The sequence below is a fragment of the Nanorana parkeri genome, unplaced genomic scaffold, assembly GCF_000935625.1.
Source record: "Nanorana parkeri isolate BGI_ZX_2015 unplaced genomic scaffold, ASM93562v1 scaffold1527, whole genome shotgun sequence".
Classification (NCBI taxonomy): domain Eukaryota; kingdom Metazoa; phylum Chordata; class Amphibia; order Anura; family Dicroglossidae; genus Nanorana; species Nanorana parkeri.
Window position 1 is genome coordinate 54324 of NW_017307795.1, and position 19656 is coordinate 73979.

General features: G+C 43.5%; 1 protein-coding gene across 1 annotated transcript; it reads left to right on the plus strand.

Annotated features, from left to right (window-relative positions):
• The first annotated feature begins 838 nt into the window (after positions 1–838).
• Positions 839–18413, plus strand: MGST3 (microsomal glutathione S-transferase 3). The gene is made up of 6 exons (XM_018570389.1): positions 839–887; positions 6845–6968; positions 10530–10603; positions 12803–12860; positions 14737–14809; positions 18133–18413. Exons 2-6 carry the CDS (start codon positions 6852–6854, stop codon positions 18252–18254), a joined length of 444 nt encoding a protein of 147 aa, XP_018425891.1. The 5' UTR covers positions 839–887; positions 6845–6851; the 3' UTR covers positions 18255–18413.
• The last annotated feature ends 1243 nt before the right edge of the window (positions 18414–19656 follow it).

The window sequence follows — 19656 nt, forward strand, 5'->3', positions numbered from 1 at the left end:
CACCACCGAAAGGGTTAGCAACCAACTAGGGATGCACCGATATTGGCCATTTTTATGAATACTCGTGCTTGTGAAAATGCCCCGATACTAAACACTGACATCGGCGCTTTTCATTGTAATTTTTAAACTTAAGCGGCTGCCAGAGGTCCCCTGCTTGCTGAGAACCTCGGCAGCCTTCCTGTGAGCAGCGTCGGCTGCACATCTCCTCCTACTTCCCAGGGAACCACTTACAGCGCTTCTACTGCCCACAAGACCCTCCGGACCCCTGGTGAGATCCCGCATAGCCGACCTAGGAGAATACTGAGGTAAAATAATTGAGGAGGGTTGTTTTTTTTTAATATTCAATTTTTATTGAAATAACAAATTGTTAAGACAGGACCAGAACAGTTTCTGGTGCAGGCAACAAGTGATAAAACAAACACATATGTCTGCTATTCAACATTCTAGAAAAGTTGCATTACTCGCGCGTCTGCACCGTAAAGAGACAGAGAACGATCAGACCAAATAAAGGGGGGGAATTAGTGAAAAAGGTCCAGACTCCAAGGTTGGCGGGGAGGAATGAATGGTGAGGGTTGTATTCCAAGCACCAGACAATGTGGCCATTTTATTTTATTGTTGTTTGGGGGGATATTTTACATAACCATAAAGGCGGACTGTCCCCGGTCATGACTGCCTGGAAGTGCAACCGCCCAGTAGCTGTGATCACTGTACACACATGTCTCTCTATAGCGTTCATTGAGGACTCCAGTGTGTCTGAGTACACTGCATTGGATGGGAGGGGATTGTACGAAGTGTCCTCCCTCCTCTTCCATCTTCTCCTCCCACTCACACAGCGATTCCCTCAGGCGGCGTGTCGGTTCTCTCGGGTCCAGGTCATAGAAGTCAAGGTTGGTGATTTATTCTGTTCCCCTTTATTAGTACATATGGACCGGTCGGTGACTGGCACGGAGGCTCCTAGCCGGCACTTTCTCCTTATGGGTCGGCCAATGCAGAGCTGGGATTTCAGGCTTTTTCTCTCAGCAGCTTCCTGGTTGTGGTAACCTTGACAAGTGCTGAGGAAGGACGAGGCGCCCCGGGTCACTTGTGACTGGGAGACATGTTAAAGGGCTCATGCTGTGATCTATATCGTCTCCTTCCTTCCCTGTGTGCAGGCTTCCAGCATACATTTATACAGAGTCACCATACATGTTACAATCTAGTGTATGTTTATCAAAGCTATGTAATATAGCCAATAAACTAATATAACCAATGTATGATATAATAATTATAACCTAATCAATCAATGTGTGTCCTGTCAGCCAGAGCTTTGCACTACATAGTTCTTGGTATTGTACAATCTCCTATAGAGCTACCACCAACTATGTAGTAGAAGGGCCTGCCTGATTCCAATTCTAGTGGATAGTTTAGAAGTGTCCTTATATTACATACATTTTGGTAAATCTAAAAAAGATTGTATGGTTACCTCAAGCCGGGTATACACAGTTCTGTTTTTTTTTTTCATTTGACCCATGGCCTGGATGAAACAAAAATTGAAACCGATTCCCCCATCAACGCTTATAAGCAATGATTGAGGAATCCCCACTGTTTCTATTGTATTCTGATAGTGGACCCCCGGCGTGGTCAGAATACCCGAACAGAGCCGGCAGCTCATTGGCTGTTGGCTCTGTTTGAAGATTTTCTGACCAGCTCCTTCAGGGCAGGTTCACACCATTTTCGGGACCAGATCTGGTCTCGAAAATGGTGTGAACTTGCTCGCAATTCCAGTACATTCCAGACCAGCCAAAACGAGACGCAGTGTTTTTCTGGCCTGGTGTGGAACAGACTGTGCTGGTGTGAACAGAAGCCAGAAATAGCATATGATACATTAGGATGCATTTTGGGTCTGGAGATCTGGTTGTGGTGTGAATGGGCCCTGAGGGTTTGTTTCCACCAGCCCGTGCGTCTACCGCAATGCCCCGTACCCGAAACGCAAGGGTTCACATACATAGTCTCCTTGCGGTCTGCAGTAGGGTAGTGCCATTCAAGTTAATGGTACTGCAGACAAACTGGCTGAAATGTACAGCCTACCGGTGATCGTAAATCAGACTGAATGTGCGGTCAGCTTTAGATTTTTCATAAACTTTTCAATCAATTTGTATCCAATCAGGTCCTTTCATTACATAGTTGTTGGTAGATCTAGAGGAGGTTGTACAATCCGATTGTAATGTGTGTGCTGAGCTATAGAATGCCATCAGTCATGTGTCAGGAGGAATACATGAATGGCACCAGGGACGCTGCTGCTGCTCAGAGGTTGTCAGCTACTAAATTACTGCTGGAGTTTATAGGCGTCTGTAACATGTCACTACCAGTACTGCAGAGAGAGAGACTTGATGGGAAGGAAAAACCAGTATAGGGGAGTGGTACGGGAACAACGTTTGGAAAAATCTGAATCTTAAGGACTCATACACACTGCGTATAACCATACATCGGTCATGTGCATAATACTTAAAGGAGAACTATGGGGTCAGGGCTTTTCCCCATAGTTCTCCTACGGGTCACGGGAGGACACAAACTAGCGTCCTCCCGTCACCCTAAGCTCAGTATACCGCGAGCCACATACTGAGACGCCGCAGCCCGGATGGATCCCAACATTTCTGTCTGGATCCATCCAGCTGCGTAATTCACAGTGGCTCTGCCTATCTAGAGGCAGAGTCAGCTGTGTCCGCCCCCTCCCCGTCCGTTCCGCCAGTCAGCGCTGGAGGATTAGACAGGGGGGGGGGGGGGGGGACTGGGCAGGCTGGAGGAGCGTCGTGTCACTGCTGTGGGCGGCGCTCCAGGTGGGGTCCTAATGTGGTTGGCCAGCGACCTCGTGAGGCACCTCCATTGAACAGGCAAGAGTGAGTAAGGGCCTGTGCTGGGATGGCAAAGAAGACAGTCAGTAGTTGCTCACGATAAGGGGTCCTCACTGTCTCTATGTGTATGCACCATGGGTATCAGTACCGTCAAGCACCCAGGGCACATGCCCACATCCCTGGGTGCTCAGGCTGCTTCCACCCACTGTTGATCTGTGGAAGTGGGTACAGAGGAGAGCTGGAGTGGAAGGGGGGGGGGGGGGAGGGGGGAATCCCTGCAGGTAGCCGTGAGTGACGGTCACGGCTCTCTGCAGGGATAGATGGAGAAGTGAGCGAGCGATGGTATGTGTTTGCTCACTTCCCGATCTACTGAGCCGAGGTGTGACAGTTTCATTGTCGCAGGTCGGCTAGAACTATGAGGATGAGTGATTTTCACTCGCCTCATAATTCTCCTTTTTAAGGGACACTAAGCTCAGGAGTTAAATCTTAAAGATACATCCAAGTACGGTACTATAACTATTAACAGGAATGTAACTTATGTATCAGTCGGCTGTAGATCCTCCAATCATCTCTGAATTGGTGCCGACACTGTCCTTCCTTCTGGAGGGTGTCTACTTTTGTTCCCCATGGTCCCTGTGTGTGTTGTAAAGTAACCACCGCTCCAAGCTCCGTCCCGTGATGGACTACAATCTCATGTTTAGTTCACTCATTTGTATTGAGATTGTAGTCCATCACAGGAGTGAGCTTGGAGCGGTGGCTACTTTACAACACACACACAGGGATCATGGGGAACAGAAGGAAGGACAGTATCGGCACCAATTCAGAGATGATTTGAGGATCTACAGCCGAGTAATACACAAATAAGATACATTTTTGTTAATAGTTAAGATACCTGAATGTATTTTTAGGATTGAACCTCCTGAGTTTATTGTCACTTTAAATGTCACATTGGCTGGAATCGAGCTGTGTTCAGTGGCTCTAAAAGCGTTCTTCTTTTTCTACCCGTGTGTATGAGACCTAAAGCAGAAATAAGCCATTGGCAAACAATAACAAGAATTGGGCCCCCAGGAGCTTTTCTCTGCACAGCATATCAGAACATTATGGCAGATTTAAGCCGGATATACACTGGTAGATTTTTGTACACGCGTTTATATGATATATATCATTAGAACATTCGATAATGTCATCAGACTTGATGAATGCTGTTCAAATTTTTATTTGATTTTAAGTCAGTTTTGGAATAAATGGATTTTCCTGAACGAAAACTACATTTACTGTTAGAATGTCATTTCTTTCCAGAATCACTCAGTTCCTCCATCCACACTAAATAGCATAGATGGAGCAATCTCCATTCTCCCCTGCTGGCTATTGTATTCTGACAGCTGGCAGCTGTGGCTGTCTGCATGCTCAAACACTGACTGCATCTGATTAGATGTGGTCACTGTTTGGCCAGTAGAAAGTGAGGATCACCAGCACTCAGCAAATGACCTTCAAATCTTAATGATGATTAAATCTTGATTATCACTACAAGCACCACCATTGTTATTGGTCCTAGATGCTGGGGGAACACATTGCTATACGTCACAGTTTGGCTGACATTTCTCCCTTCGGCTTCTTCCATTTTCTATTCAATGTTAGTCTAGCCAGGAGCTACCAGCAGGGCCACCCAAGGCACAAATTCATTGGATAGCCCATTGAAATGAATGGGCAGCATTAACGCAATGCATGTGAATGTGTGTGCAATTAACACACCACAGCAGATCAGGCCAGTGTGAGTGGGCCCTAAGGAAGACATAAACGTGTGGCAGGGAAAAGAAGAGGAGCTTCCACTGCTGGTCTGCTTCCAAAAAGTATCTGCCTGGCTATCCTACTGACCCATTGGCTTCACTGCCTCCAGTCACATTTGTATAATTGTAGTTATGGATGATTTTCCCCTCATTTCCATTCCTTGTGACACTGACAGAAATGGGAGGGAGAGAGGTGCCGTTGTCATTGGGGCAGGACCGCATAGACCGCATAGAATGTCAGAAGTTCCACACTTTTTTACACTGCTAAAAAATGCCTATTTGTCTGAATCACCATTGAACAGACTTCTCATCACTTCCTGTCTTGGCTGGAAGTAAAGGGAAATTGTTCAAATAGAGACACAGATGGCACTAAAAACCTCACGCAGGCTCTCACCTTTTCCCACGTTACGCAGATTGAAATACTGTAAAAGGTTTTATCTGGATTTAGGCCCCATCACCTTGCCCATTCCCCAACAGTGTCCATTCCCCCTCAGTGCCGCTCCTTCCACTGTCCTAACGACCACAAAATACTCACTGTTGGCTTGTGTCAGAGCTTACAAGGAGAGGGGACATCACTTCCTCCATCTTATGACAGTGCTCGTGTTAGCATTTGGCCACTATGCTCAAGCACTGCATCATGGGAGGAGGTCCCATTCTCTCCTATACATGGGAGCACCAAGTATTTCAAGGTGGCAGCCATGGTGGATGAAATGGTGGAGGATAAGTATCTGCGGGTAAGTATAAATAAGGTGATTGGGGGTAAGCTTACCATGAATGGGTTTTTTCATGTTTTGTGGATATCCACATTAGTGGTAACCTCATTGCTGAGGCACCTTTAGGTTAGATGTCTGTGTCACACCGGAGATTGCACATTGCTCACACACCCACTCCATAAAACAAGCAGAGTTATCCTGAAGTCTGACAACACACTGCCATATTGATTAGGCCCTGTTCACGCTAGTGCGATTTGTCCTGCGCCTGCTGTCACGCCGCACTGCATGACAATGGAAATCACATTATTCTTTATAGTGCCTGTTCACATCAATGCAACATGGTGCAGTGTGATATTTGGAAAGGTGTTGGTATTTGTTTTGGTGGTGCGCAGTGCATTTTTGGCCCCATAGACTTCAATTAAAGCGCATGGAAAATGCAAGCACAGGCCTTTTTGATGTTTTTTTTTTTTGGTGCATTTTTGTGTTTAAAGTCTGCTGAAAGAAAGGCTGGGCCTAATGGTGTCCTGGCAGATATCACTTGTCATGCATAAAAAATGCACATAAACTTGCCTAAAAAAAATGCACTGAAAAACGCCTAATCATTCAGCAGCACTCGTGTGAGCCCGGGCTCAGTGCTGTTTCCTGCTCTCCTATTATGAACCCCACTTTCTTTCCACTGGCACATACAGTGGGGCAAAAAAGTATTTAGTCAGCCACCAATTGTGCAAGTTCTCCCACTTAAAAAGATGAGAGAGACCTGTAATTGGCATCATAGGTAGACCTCAACTATGAGAGACAAAATGAGAAAACAAATCCAGACAAATCACATCGGCTGATTTGGAACAAATTTATATTTCCTCACCTAGCACCCGCCCTCCTTTCTTCTGCCTCCGGTGCTCTCACACTCCACTTTTCACTGCTTGTACTCGGGTCTATTTCTCCCACCAATTTCTACCCTAGTTGGCAATGGGTGCTTGTATGACATTTATTAAAGTGGATCTCCAGGCAATGCTAAATACATGGTTGAAATACTTATGTCTACTGTTTTACCCGTAACACCCTTAAGTGTGTTTTTTTTAAATTATTTTTTTATGAGAATGGGTTGAAGTTCAACCTTGCCTATAGATGGTCTTCTAACCCCTGTGTTAACCAGACTAGTTATTTAGCCTAAAGGATCACAATTTGATGAACAGGTTGACTACAATTTTCATGTGTATATCCCTCTTTACCTACTGTTCTCCGAGCATGACTCATTTGTCTTTGTTCTATGTCCCCATTCCTTTCCTCCCAACCCTGTCAGCCTCTCCATTTCTCCTTCATTCTGTTTTCTCAAGGATTGCTCAATGAACATTACTGAGTACTCGAGGACATTTCTTGCATGAGCAGCATCAGTAAACTTTCCACCAAGCTCTTTGTTCATCTCAGGCACAACATTATTTTTTAAAGTGATTGGGTGGCTACAGTACAGGAGTATAGTATTAATCCATAATATCACATTTGTCATTCTTTCCAGATTCAAGATGGTGGTCCTTTCCAAAGAACATGGGTATGTGCTTCTCACAGGAGCAGCCAGCTTTGTTCTGGTAACTCATCTGGCTCTAAAGGTGGGAAAAGCTCGCAAGCAGTACAAAGTAGAGGTAAGAAGCAGCCGCTTTCTTTAACTAGCCTATAGTTTTGTTTCCCAGAATAAAACATGAAAAAAACATGGGTCTTTCTAAGTTTTGTGGTATAGCAAGGCAGTGCTAAACAGGAGCAGTGAGACAGATTTTACTATAGGTGTTATTCACTAAGCTGCCGAAGGCAGCCAAATGAATAACCGCGCCAATGTGATGTCAGCCGAATCCTGTTCGGCTATTCACTGCAGCCGTGTACAGCTCACTTTACGTTCCTGTGGCTCAGCCGAACAGTCTCAGCACGAGGGGAAGAGCCCGTTCGCCTCAGCTGATGCAACATCTGGATTGGCTGAAGCGAACGTTCGACACGTCATTCCCTGGTGTTCACCCCTATTTTCTAAGGGGCCGAACAGCAGAGAGTAAATTGACGAATGTTCGGCTCATGCTTTCAGTTCCATCATTCTGTTCGCTACCTCAGAGGTAGTGAAGCAGAATGAAAACTGTGAAGGTAAACAAAAAAAACAGAGGTGGGGGTCCCCTCCCCGATTCATACCAGACCCTTGTAGGAATGTCAGGTGGGGCCCCCGATGTAAAAAAAAGTGGGGTTCCCCTACCAAGTGACACCAGACTCTATTGGGGACCCAAATGCCAAGAAAAGAAAAAAACATACCAGACACTTATTCCCAGCAGTGGCCTGGCAAAGGGGGGGATGAGTGCACGGCCTGCCCTCCTCTCTGTGCTATACCAGGCCACATGCCCTCGACCCCAATGCTTTTTTTTGGACATCTACCCCCCCCAAACATTTCTACCAGATCTAAAGGATCTGGTATGAATTGGTAAGGGGAGCCCCATTGTGTTTTTTGTTTAATCCTATTTTTTGACGACCTTCATTGCTTCAGTCTGCTTGGGTGGATCATTCTGCTCACCTGGGCTGTTTTTATTCGGCTTTGCCGAGCCGAAGCAAGTTCGTTTGGCTTGGTTGCATTTGGGTGTTTACTTCAGCTGCTGTAGGCGCTATTCTCAATGGAACCGAAGGGTTTCTACCATCGAAGCGAGCTGAAGGATTAGCCGAACGTTGGGGCAAATCCTTTGGCACTTTAGTGAAGGACCCCCTATGTGTTCAGCTTGATTCATAAACTCCCCCCTTTGTTGCTCCAAAGTAGCACTTGACAGAATGAAACCTGCAGAAAGTGAAGCTAGAACTCCTGATCTTCCTTGATCACTGTTTTGGTGAGTAGTAGAGCCATTGGGCCAGCATGAAGGCCTGACAACCAAAACTTTGAAGAGAGGTCAGCAGTATTAGCCTCTATGTTCCTCTCAGTATAGAATAATGTTAATCTGAGACATGATACTGCTTACCTCCTGCATAAAAGACCAGGCATAGCAACATTTCCTATGTGAAGAGTGACAACCCTTACTCCCTTAGACGTGCAGAAAGTTAGATATATATTTATTGTATTTAGTAATAGCAGGAAGTGACTGTAGAATTCTTGGCTTTTTTTCTTATTTCACGTAGATATAAAGTCCCTTTTCTAATAATATCTCTCTTGCAGTGTTTTGTGGCCAGCTCACCAAGGTGGGGCAGTCGCTCCTAACCTTTAGCATGGTTTGCTTTAGGAACAGCAATTTAGGGTGTGTCTGATGCAAGAAATATTGTTCTTAAGTAATTTGATATAGCAAAGGCAAAAGAAATGCTTTTAGACCTTTGGCATGAATAACAGAATGAACTGTAATTCAGTGTCAATCTCTCCAAGGGAAGTAGGTACTTCAGGTTTTTGGTAAAATTGACATGTACAGCAATCGCTTAGTGTATGTGTGAACCTAGATAAAGTGGGTCATTTAGGTTTTTGATATGTTCAGCAATGTGAGCAATGCCTCCATAATGTGTGTATCTGACCAGGACACACGCAAAACAATGTTAGTATGTGACCAAAGCAAAGTGTAATCTAAGGGGAAGAAAGAGGTTACAATCTCATAAAAGGTAAATTTAATGTGGATAAGGTTAGTGCTGTTCAGTATATCAAAATCAGAATAAGCAATAAAGTTCCAAAACACACCTTACACCTATAAATTATCTGCAGATTGTCTATGGTCAGATGGAAAACGTGCAACAGATTCCTCCGTCTACGCTAAACTGTGTGTATGGAGGAATCTCCCGCTGGGCCAAGCTTCAGTATCTTGCTAGTCGGCCCCCCTGGCTCTCAAAATACCTGAACAATGCCTGCATCCAATCAGATTGTTCAGATGTTCCTCGGCATCCTCGCATTCCAATACAATGTATTGGGCGTGATGACTGGAGGACTCTTAGACCGCTGCAGCGGACGAGGACTATCAAGGGACCGGTCCAAGAGCAAGCCGGTTCGGAAACTCATGTATGTATGTAATTTAAAATTTTCGTGTTCGATTAATCGATTTTTTTTTTCATCGATTAATTATAACGCACATACAGATCCAACTACATTGGCCTATACACATACAGCACCGCAATGAAGTAATAAAATGAACTAGGATCACACTAATCCAGCACGTTATTAATCTCACGTGCCCCACTCAATATGGCCGCCGCTTAAGTGGGGCAACTCAGAATAATAACGTGCTGGATTAGTGTGATCCTAGTTAATTTTATTACTTCATTGCTGTGCTGTATGTGTATAGGCCAATACCTTGGCTGGCGCTAGTGCAGAAAGTTTCTTGGGCAAACTCACCGGCCCAAGTGGCTCTGTCGGCTAACGAAGGGGGAGGAGTCCGGTGATGTCACCGGACTCCTCCCCTTCCCTTCATTAGCCGTTACGGACATCGACGTCACCGGACTCCTCCCCCTTCCCTTCATTAGCCGTTACGGACATCGATGTCACCGGACTCCTCCCCCCTTCCCTTCGTTAGCCGTACTTCTATGACAGAAGCTGCAGTTAGTGACCGCTGAGACAGGTGGCGCTGTGATTACAACACCACGGTCTCAGTGATCACACAGAGCAGACGAAGAACGTCCATTTTTCGTCTGCTCTATGGTGATCTTGATCGCCGCCGCTGCTCGGTTTTAATACAAGTGATATAATTAGATCACTTGTATTAAACAAGCAGTGGCTCCTACTGTACATTTAGCTCTGCTTTAGCTGGGCTAAATGTAAAAAAAAAAACTACTCGCCCGGTGCCCGAAACTGCATGTCTCGGGCGTTGAGATTCGCTCCATAAGACGCAGGCACATTTCCCCCCTCCTTTTGGGGTGAAAATTGCGTCTTATGGAGCCAAAATATATATATACACACACACACACACACACACACACACACACACACACACACACACTGTGTGTGTGTATATGTATTTATTTTTGTTTTGCAAAAACAAGCAGTTAACCCTTGTAGTGTGGGTGCAGCTCCACTGCAAGGGTTAATAAAATTTCTGCCCAGTGTTCTTTAATCATGCAGACTTGGTAACTTTACCCGGTAGTAACCTTCTATTTGAAACCTTTGGTAACTACATTTCTTGAGGCTGAGATGTATGTTGGACTTATGTGTCTCTTATTTTTGAAAGAGTAATTTTGGGGATTAGTGATATTGTACTTGTTCATTTTTATTCCACAAGTATCCCGCAATGTACAGTGATGACCCGGAAAATGGCCAGATCTTTAACTGCATACAGCGGGCACATCAAAATACGTAAGTCATTGTGTCCCAGATTTTATTTATAGCCTTACTGATCAGTAGCACTTTTATATAGAATGAGATGTAACAGCTTTAAAGTAGAACTGTGACCTCTTATGTAAAAGGAAATGTGCTGAAGTTTTCTCTTAGTCCCCCTGTAAAGTCCCATGAATGCCTGTTGATCCTGCCAGTGAAGTCCACCTCATGCAGCTTCCTGTCATATTGTGACTCTCATGTAGGCTGTTCCTGCTTGCACTACAGTGGGAAGAAAAGATGTTGCAGGGGCATGGGTATCCGCATTGACAAGTTACTGGCTTGTGAGCCAGGAGTGACAGTCATCACCTGGCCACACCGAGTCCTGCCCACTGCTTTCCAAATTCAGTACTGCCTCTGCGGTTGAAACACTCCTACTATGAGCAGCAATTTCTGGGAAGGGAAACACAAATGAAGGAGGTTTTGGCTCACTTAGGCTGGGTTCACACCTAGGCGTATCGAATATGCGCGTTTGTCACGCGTTACGTGTCACGTGTTTTTACCACGATTCGCGGTAAAAAAAACTTGTGCCAAACGGTCGTTTCCAAGGACTACCTGTCTGTATCCCAATGGATACGCGCGGCAAATACGCCCCAAATAAGCTTCTGTACTTCTTTGGGCGTAGGGCGTTTTGTAGCGCGTTCATACGGCCTGTGATACGCCCAGGTGTGAACCATACCCATAGGAAATAATGAGATTTCAGTGTTTGAGCGTTTTGCAGAGCGTAGGAAGGCGCTACAAAATGCCCAGGTGTGAACGGGGCCTAAGGCCTGGTTCACACCTGGGCGTTTTACAGCGCGTTCCTACGCTTTGTAAAACGCTCAACATGTGAAAACCAATGATTGCCTATGGGCATGGTTCACACCTGGGCGTTTTACAGCGCGTAGGAACGCGCTGCAAAACGCCCAAAGAAGTGCAGGAGCTCCTTTGGGGCGTATTTGCCGTGCGTATCCATTGGGATACAGCCAAGTAGCCTTCGGAAACATGAGTTTGTCACGCGGTTTTGAATAGCGCGACAAACGCGCATATGCGATGCTCCTAGGTGTGAACACAGCCTTAGAGAGAGAAGGTAAGATACGCATTTGTTTACTTTATAAGGCTTGGTACTTGTTCAGATACAGGAACCTTTAGTTGTACCTGCGGCGAAGCCATCACTTCACTCTACCCCCCTATTTACCCCTTAGCAATGCATTCATAACCAATAACTATAGTCCATGCACCTTATCTCCACCACACATGCTATCTCAGAATTCAATTACTGACTAGAAAATTTTCTTTATCTCAGAATTGAGCTGCACCCCTATGGGAGTCCTAGCTAACGTTCAAATTGTTGGGTTCCAACACTTTTAAATGGAGAAAGTGTTCCCTTATAAACCTGGAGCGGGTGTTTATAGCAGACACCTAAAAGTGTTTGTTCACATACCCTGTGCCGCTCGTCACTCCCCGAAGCTGTGCTTGGCTTTCTCTCTTCCCTCACTGTTTGTCATTGAACCTGTCCATTATAGTATTAGACCACCAGTGAAACATTGGAGGTTCCTGGAGGGATATCTGTGTGGTTGTAGAAAAGAGCCGAGTACAGAACAAATCCCCTGCTGAATTGAAGCTGAATGGGTGTCACTTTTAGGGCAGGCAAATGTTAATGAATTTACATTCGATTACCTCTGATCTGTCACGGTCCTGTCCAAAAAAAAGTAAAACTTTTTCCTTTTTTTGTACCTAGATGGACTAAGCAGTGATCTGATGTGTTTTCAACTATTACTGAGGTTGTTACACTGTCTTTGAGGGCCGGTGCAGACCTGGGCGATCCAGGACGCGTGTCCCAGGACCACGCGTTTGTGCACAATTGCATACAGTGATTTCATGGGGTTACATCCACGCGGCAGTCGCAGCAAAAAGGTACATGTACCTTTTCTGCAACACGCAAAGTGCGTCTGTTTTAGCATGTTTCTAATGGCACCCCAGTCACGCCGATTGGATTGTGCGGTTTATTTGTTTACTGATTTAAAAAAGAACATGTCTAGCCTCATGACTAACATTTCATTCTCTGCATTTATGACAACGAAAGGTTTAGTGTTGTAAAGAAACCAAAATGTAACAGATCAGTGAACTTTATACTGTCCTTAGACAGTCTAGATCTATGAATACCATAACTAACACTGCTGCAAAATCTTGTATTTACAGTTTGGAACAATACTCTTCCTTTTTATTTTTCCTTGCTGCTGGAGGACTTACACATCCTGTAAGTGATTATTATTTTTAGCTCTATGTATTATTCTTGCCTGTGTTTAGCATATCTCATATTGGTTTTTGCTAATCGGGTTCAAACATTTGAATTTTCCACTTTGGATCAAATGTTTTACATATGCAGTACTGTATATTCATTTTCAAATCAAGTTTAATTCTGATTCTGGAATTTTGGTACCAGACTGAGCCTAGCACCAACGCTCAACTTCAGCCAAAATGTATGCTACCATGCAAATAAATACTAACACTGATACTAGCTCCAAAAATACTACTGTGATGAAAATGTCATGCTTTGTAACTTTTACTGTGTTCCACATGAACGACGCTAACAAATCTATGCCATGCAGTGATCCCATGTCCACAACAAAGGCATAGTAAAAGATGTTTTGCTAAAGTGTGATAAACACCTATGTAATTATAATGAGATCAAACCAACCATCCTTTGATTAATGTGCCCTCCACTAGTTTTGGGTTGGTGAAGCTTGACCTATTCTTTCTGTTAGTGCCTGGAACTGGTATGTTACACAAGATTTGTGGAAATTTACATCAGAGCAACATTGCATAGGTGTTTTGCTTTGATGAGAGTCCATTAAAAGATAACAAACAAGTGTCTGCTGTGTCATATGCCATGGGGTCAATGATGGGTAAAATCTCAGTAGGAGGGCTTGGCACACCAAAAAAAATAGTGTAGCACCTGGGCTCTGAATTTTGCACTGTGTTAAAACACTTGTGCTGCGATCATAATGGCTAATGATCATATGTTTAACAAGTTGAGCTTTAGGAAGTTCTTTTAAATAAGAATAGGAAACATAGTGAATTTGCTGGAGCAGGTAGCACAGGGGAAAATGCCAGGTAAATGCAACACAGCACACTTTGCTGACTATCAGAGAAGAACCCCGATTATTTCACTGTTGGCTTTAATTGCCCATCACTTAAAGAATGTTACTTTAAGTAATGTTTCCTTTAGATGAAGCCAACATGGTGGAATACTTAAGGTGGCCATGCACTTTACAACCCTGGCAAGACTTTTGTCTTGCCAGGGTTGTAAAGTAATTTAAAAAAAGTACGATCTGCCCATCTTGGACAGGCAGATCGTACTTGCGATCATCGCAAGCCCGCCCCCCTATCACTGCAATGAGGGGCGGGCTTCCGATGACTGCAAACGGGCAGTGTGCGCATGTGCACACCGGCCCGTTCGGCAGTTGTCAAACAAGCAGGCCACTAACTCGTACGATTCCCGGCGGGTTTCCCAGCCTGCTTGTTCGACGGAAGACGTGCGACCGTACAGTAGAAACGGTCGCACGCCTTCCATACACTTTGCGATTATCGTACGATCGCAGGATTTCCCGCAATTTTCGTACGAGAATCGTACAGTGTATGGGCACCTTTACCCTCTTCCTTTTCCAGTATGCTGTCATGGGTATAGACCATCTAAATGAATGAATGTGGTCACAGGGCATATGTGTACTTGGAAGAGAACCTTGCCAGAACATTTTGCTGGAAAATACTGTGTGGTGACTGGTAGGGCTGAAGATCTCAGGAACAGGGAAGGGAATATTTCACCACGCAGGTTTTACCGACCTGAGCGGTAGTTACTTAATGTACCGTGGTCATTTAAGACTGTTAGGTTTTTTTTTTTTGTTTTTTTTTTAAAGTAGGCTATTCTGATTACCTAAAGTTTAAACTTTTTTGCATCGCTACATATTTCATTTGCATATTGTATTGTATTTGAAAATCTGTTATGTCTTCTTAAATGCATATTCTTACAAGTTATTATTCCTATTTGTATTCTGCTTTTACATCTATTCAAACATAATAGCCTGAGGTTCCTTCTACCATCCTCAAAAATTAACGATTTTATATTCCTACAGCGTGCTGCTAGCGCTCTGGGAGTTGTGTGGATTATTGGCAGAGGGCTTTATGCCTCAGGATACTCTACAGGTGGTAAGTGCAGAAGCTGATTCATTTAATGCCCTTAGTATAAATGCACAATTGTGCTTAGCACAAACATGGCCATCTGGCAGCTTGTGAGTATACATGTGGCCAACTTTGATCAATACACTGGGTCATAAAGGACTTGTCAATCCTCCCTACTCCTTGGCAGGAACATCAGTTCATATAGTTCTTCCTTATATATGAAATTGGCTTGCAGCTTTTTGCACCAATCATGACACAGTGGACAAAAAAAAAAGGGGGCTTACTGTGAAGTTGTGTAAACAGAGTAATGCACTTGTTCCACTATAGCAAATAGAGGCTACCATAGTGTGTCAGACCACACTTCAATGATGTGCCTGATGCAGCCCTGTGTATGAAAAGCCTGGGTCAGAAGACCTAGCATTTCATACATTATGCTCATTGTGAGAAGTTGCAACTCAGAATTGTTTATGCCAAATTGAGTTTGTACATTAACACGTATAGATAACAATTAGCAGGTCATTCATTTGAACAGATAGCCCTGGGGCACATTATTACCTACCTGTGTGATTTAAATATTGGAGTTACATAATTTATAGAATTACTAACTAAAAGAAGGCTTCCTTGTTGAGTTTGTGAGTGTCTGTGATCTCTAAAGCATATGCCAAGTCATAAGGTGAGGAAGGATTGGAAGTGTCGAGATTTTACGGCTATCCAGGGAGAGAGATTTGCACCCACTTTCTGTTCTGCTGACAATGGTTTTACCAGACAGGAAATGAGGGAAACTCTGTAACAGCAACACATACAGAAATAAAAATCTGACAGGTTTTCTAGCCTCCACCTAGCATTTGTATTTGTCTGTGTTGCTGTTGGAGGGTTCCTCTCACTTCCTGTTAGCAGGGCACAAAGTGAGGAAAAATCTGTTTAACGAAGCTCTGGGTACCAGTGAGAAACTGACTGGGGGCTTTAACACTTACCCACGCTATCCGAAACTAAGAAAAAAAGGTTTTGGCTAGATATAGACCTTGGGGTTGGTTTATGAAACTTCCGTCCATCAATATGCTAGGTGAATGCCGATTACACGGCATTAACGCCAGTAGATGAGGCTCATGAGCATATGAAGTCCTTGCATCTAGTGGTGGGAATCCTGTGTGCCCAACATATGGCTGGGCAGAAGTTTTATAAATCCTCTCTAAGTCACATGGGAACATTTTAGTAATAATGGGTGTATACAAAAAAAAAACTATACATGAAGAGTTAAATAGTCTAGGGATGCACCAATACCATTTTTTTAAGACAGAGTACGAGTACCGATACTTTTCCTCAAGTACTCACAGATTCCAATTACCGATACCCTTTTTTTTTTATTAATTTTTTTTAGTGTCATGTGACATCTTTTCTAAAACCAATAGACTAATGATTTTTAGAACAGTGGTGGAGCGCCAGTGCTCAGTCGCAGCTGCAACCGCTCTGACCCTGGTAGTTCTGCCACTGACTACAAGCTATAAGAGGGACTACGAATCCCAGCAAAATATTATACAGCAATGCAGAATAATATTAAGCTACATACTCTGTCTCGCCAGGGCTGCACATTGTCGCCAGGGCTGCATGTGGTCTCACGAGAACTGTGCATTCACCAGGGCTGTGTGCAGTGTCTCCCAGGGCTGTGTATAGTGTCTCACTAGGAATGTGCATTCTCACCAGGACTTCATGCGGCCTCGCTAGGGCTGAGTATTCTCCCGAGGGCTGTGTTCAGTGTCTCCCCAGGGCTGTGTTCAGTGTCTCCCGAGGGCTGTGTTCAATGTCTCCCCAGGGCTGAGTATTCTCCCCAGGGCTGTGCATTCTCACCAGGGCTGGGTATAGTGTCTCACTAGAGCTGTGCATTCTCCCCAGGGCTGTGTGCGGCATCTCTCTAGGGCTGTGCAATTTCCCCAGGGCTGTGTGCGGCATCTCACCGGGTGGTTCGTGGTCTTGCGGGTGCATGCCATGGGGCAGAGAAAGAGGAGACGGCAATGTGCGGCCGGACTGGCTCTGTAAAAGACAGCCGCCGTGTGGTCCCCACAAGGCTGCCAAAGTTCCCAGCAAGCGGGACCTCAGGCAGCCGAACCCATTAAAAAAATTAAAGCGCCGCTATCAGCGCGTAGTAATGGGGCATTTTCATGAATACGAGTACTCGTAAAAATACCCAGTATCGGCATCAGTACCTATACTGGTATCGGTGCATCCCTTGTTAATACACTAAAACCAATCTAATATACAAGTAGATGGCTTCATTATTCTCACATCTTCTATAACTAGTGTGACAATGGCACAAGGTCCAGTGATATACCCCGCAGTGTAACAGGACTAACACTGACTAGTTTTTTTTCTATACACTAAATGTGGAAAAAGCTTTTCGAAAAGGTTAGCTGGATTTGACTGCAGAATGTAAGGACGATGTGAAGACAAGCATAGGTTTATAACATTTTACAAATGGATTCAATCTGATGACCCCATGTGTACATTCAAAGCATTTTTCTACCACAATGGAACATGAAACAAACATTGGAGGTGTAAAAAAAGGGATCATAGCAGTCTGTTTAGCTTTGCTTGCAGATAGTATTCTTCTGTTGCTCCCTAACCCACATACGGTAGTTTAGTATACCAAAAGACAGCATATAGGGTATAAATATGTATGATTATAGAAATACAAAGCACCTTCATGTAGGGTGCTAGGGAAAGAATAAAGAAAAGGACCCATATGTCACTACTTCTCCAGTTCACTTATAGCTTTGGTGGCATATAAAAAAAGGGCAAGTAAAACAAAGTCCTCTTCTAAACTTTATGTGGTGAGAAATCCTTGTTCTCCGCCAGATTCATTGGAATAAGCATACCCAGAAATGCTTGGCAGCTTTGTTTGACGAAGAATAATTCAAAAATGATCAACTAAGATTAGTTAGAAACCTACTTTAAGGAAAATCCATACTGATTTAATATGTAGGTTACCATTGCTAAGCCCTACTTTAGAAAATGCTAGTTTCCTGGCTGTTATTGATAACGTATATACTTTTTGAATTACTGAGCAGGAACAATTATAGCTTCGCTCAGTACATACTCGCTTCCAGGTCAGCAACTCTCTTTTTTTAAATCAAAGAATCAGAATTACAGGCGGCCAGCTTGCATTTTCAGAAGGGAATTAGCAATTTATTTGCTCCTATTTTTTCAGTATAGATTTCTTTTAGGGGTCCATATATATGCGATGTGTCAGAACATACATGTGTCAGAACTGTTCTATATGGGGTCCATTAAACCATGATCTTGAGCAAAAGTCTTTCTAGTTTTGATATCACAGTAACAACTGTTTTCTGTACTAGATCCAAAGAAACGTTCAAGAGGAGCCATTGGTTCTTTCGCCCTGATTGCTCTGTTTGGTACTACAGTATGCTCCGCCTTCAAATTGCTTGGTTGGTCATTTAACCCAAAGACATGGGCCTAAACCAGGAAAAGACAGTACATGGGGCCAAAGGTGCTAATTTGTATTGCTGATTCGGTTTCTGATGTATTACCTTTTGCATTGTATGGAATAATGTAAGACTTATGCAAAAATAAGTATAATATCGAATTAATCTGTATTTTCCTAAATAAAATTTTTAAACATTTACAGTATTGTTGTTTTTTTTTAATGTACAGACGATTCTGAAAGCTAGGTATAGACAACCTGATAACTTAAAGTAACTGCTTTTACATAAAAATGGAGAGGGAAAAATATAGTAACATATAATAGGAACAGATCTGGGCTAAATCATTGTAAGTCAGCAGGCAACTTTGACTAATTAAACTCCTGCGACTATGGGCCAGAGAAATGTTCAGCTGTGGATCAATTGATTTGGCAGTAATGTTTTAATTACTTATTATGCAAAAAAACCCAATGCATATATTGGTATTGACTTTGATTACGTTTTCTCACTGCTGCTGGTCTTCATATGGCAACTATCCAAATAATCCTTTCCTCAGCCTGACTTTAGAGTGCCATACCACCCCACTGGACATGCGGGGTTAGGCTGGAATGCACCCTTCAAGACACTGGGTTCTTCTTCTTGTGGCCCTTTCCAGACTGCCAGGTACTAGAAAAGGTTAACTGCAGAACACTTTCCAGGTCCAAAGCCATGGCATTGCCTCACCACTTGTCTTGTTTATGAAGACTCTTGAGTAGGCCAGTCAGGCTGAACAACCAAAGCTGCCTCACTAGTTGTACCACTGGGTGTTGTAGTGGGATTTTGATATTAACACATATATTTTATATTGACATTACTTAACATATGTATTATTAATTAGCAGTTACATAACATAATCTTAGGAACCTGTAGAGTATCTTGTTACATTAGAGATTAGTGATGAATTCAAACTTTAGAACATGGGAGAAGTTTGAATTCAAACTCAATGCAAGTCTATGGGGCTAGAACTTTGAAAATTAATTGACCCCATTTTGAAGGCTTTTATATGCAATTTAATGGTAATAAGTGTATGGGGATTGGGGTACAGCCCTGGGGGACATGTATCAATGAAAAAAAAACACTTTTAAAAAATACCGTTTTTAAAGGAGTAGTGATTTTAACTTCATTTAAAGTGAAACAATAAAAATGAAAAATTCCTTTAAATATCGTGCCTGGGTGGTCCCCTTAAACTGCCTATAAAGTGGCGGATCTGTGCAATTTATAGAACCTGCTGCAGCAAAAATGACATTTAAAAAGAAAAAAAAAAGCGTGCAGTTCCCCCTCCCAAACAATACCCAACCCTTTAGGTCTGGTAGGAATGTTAGGAGGGACACCATGTAAAAAAAAAGTGTGAGGTTCCCCTTCAAAGTCATAGCGGGCCCTTAAGGTCTTGTAGGAATTTTA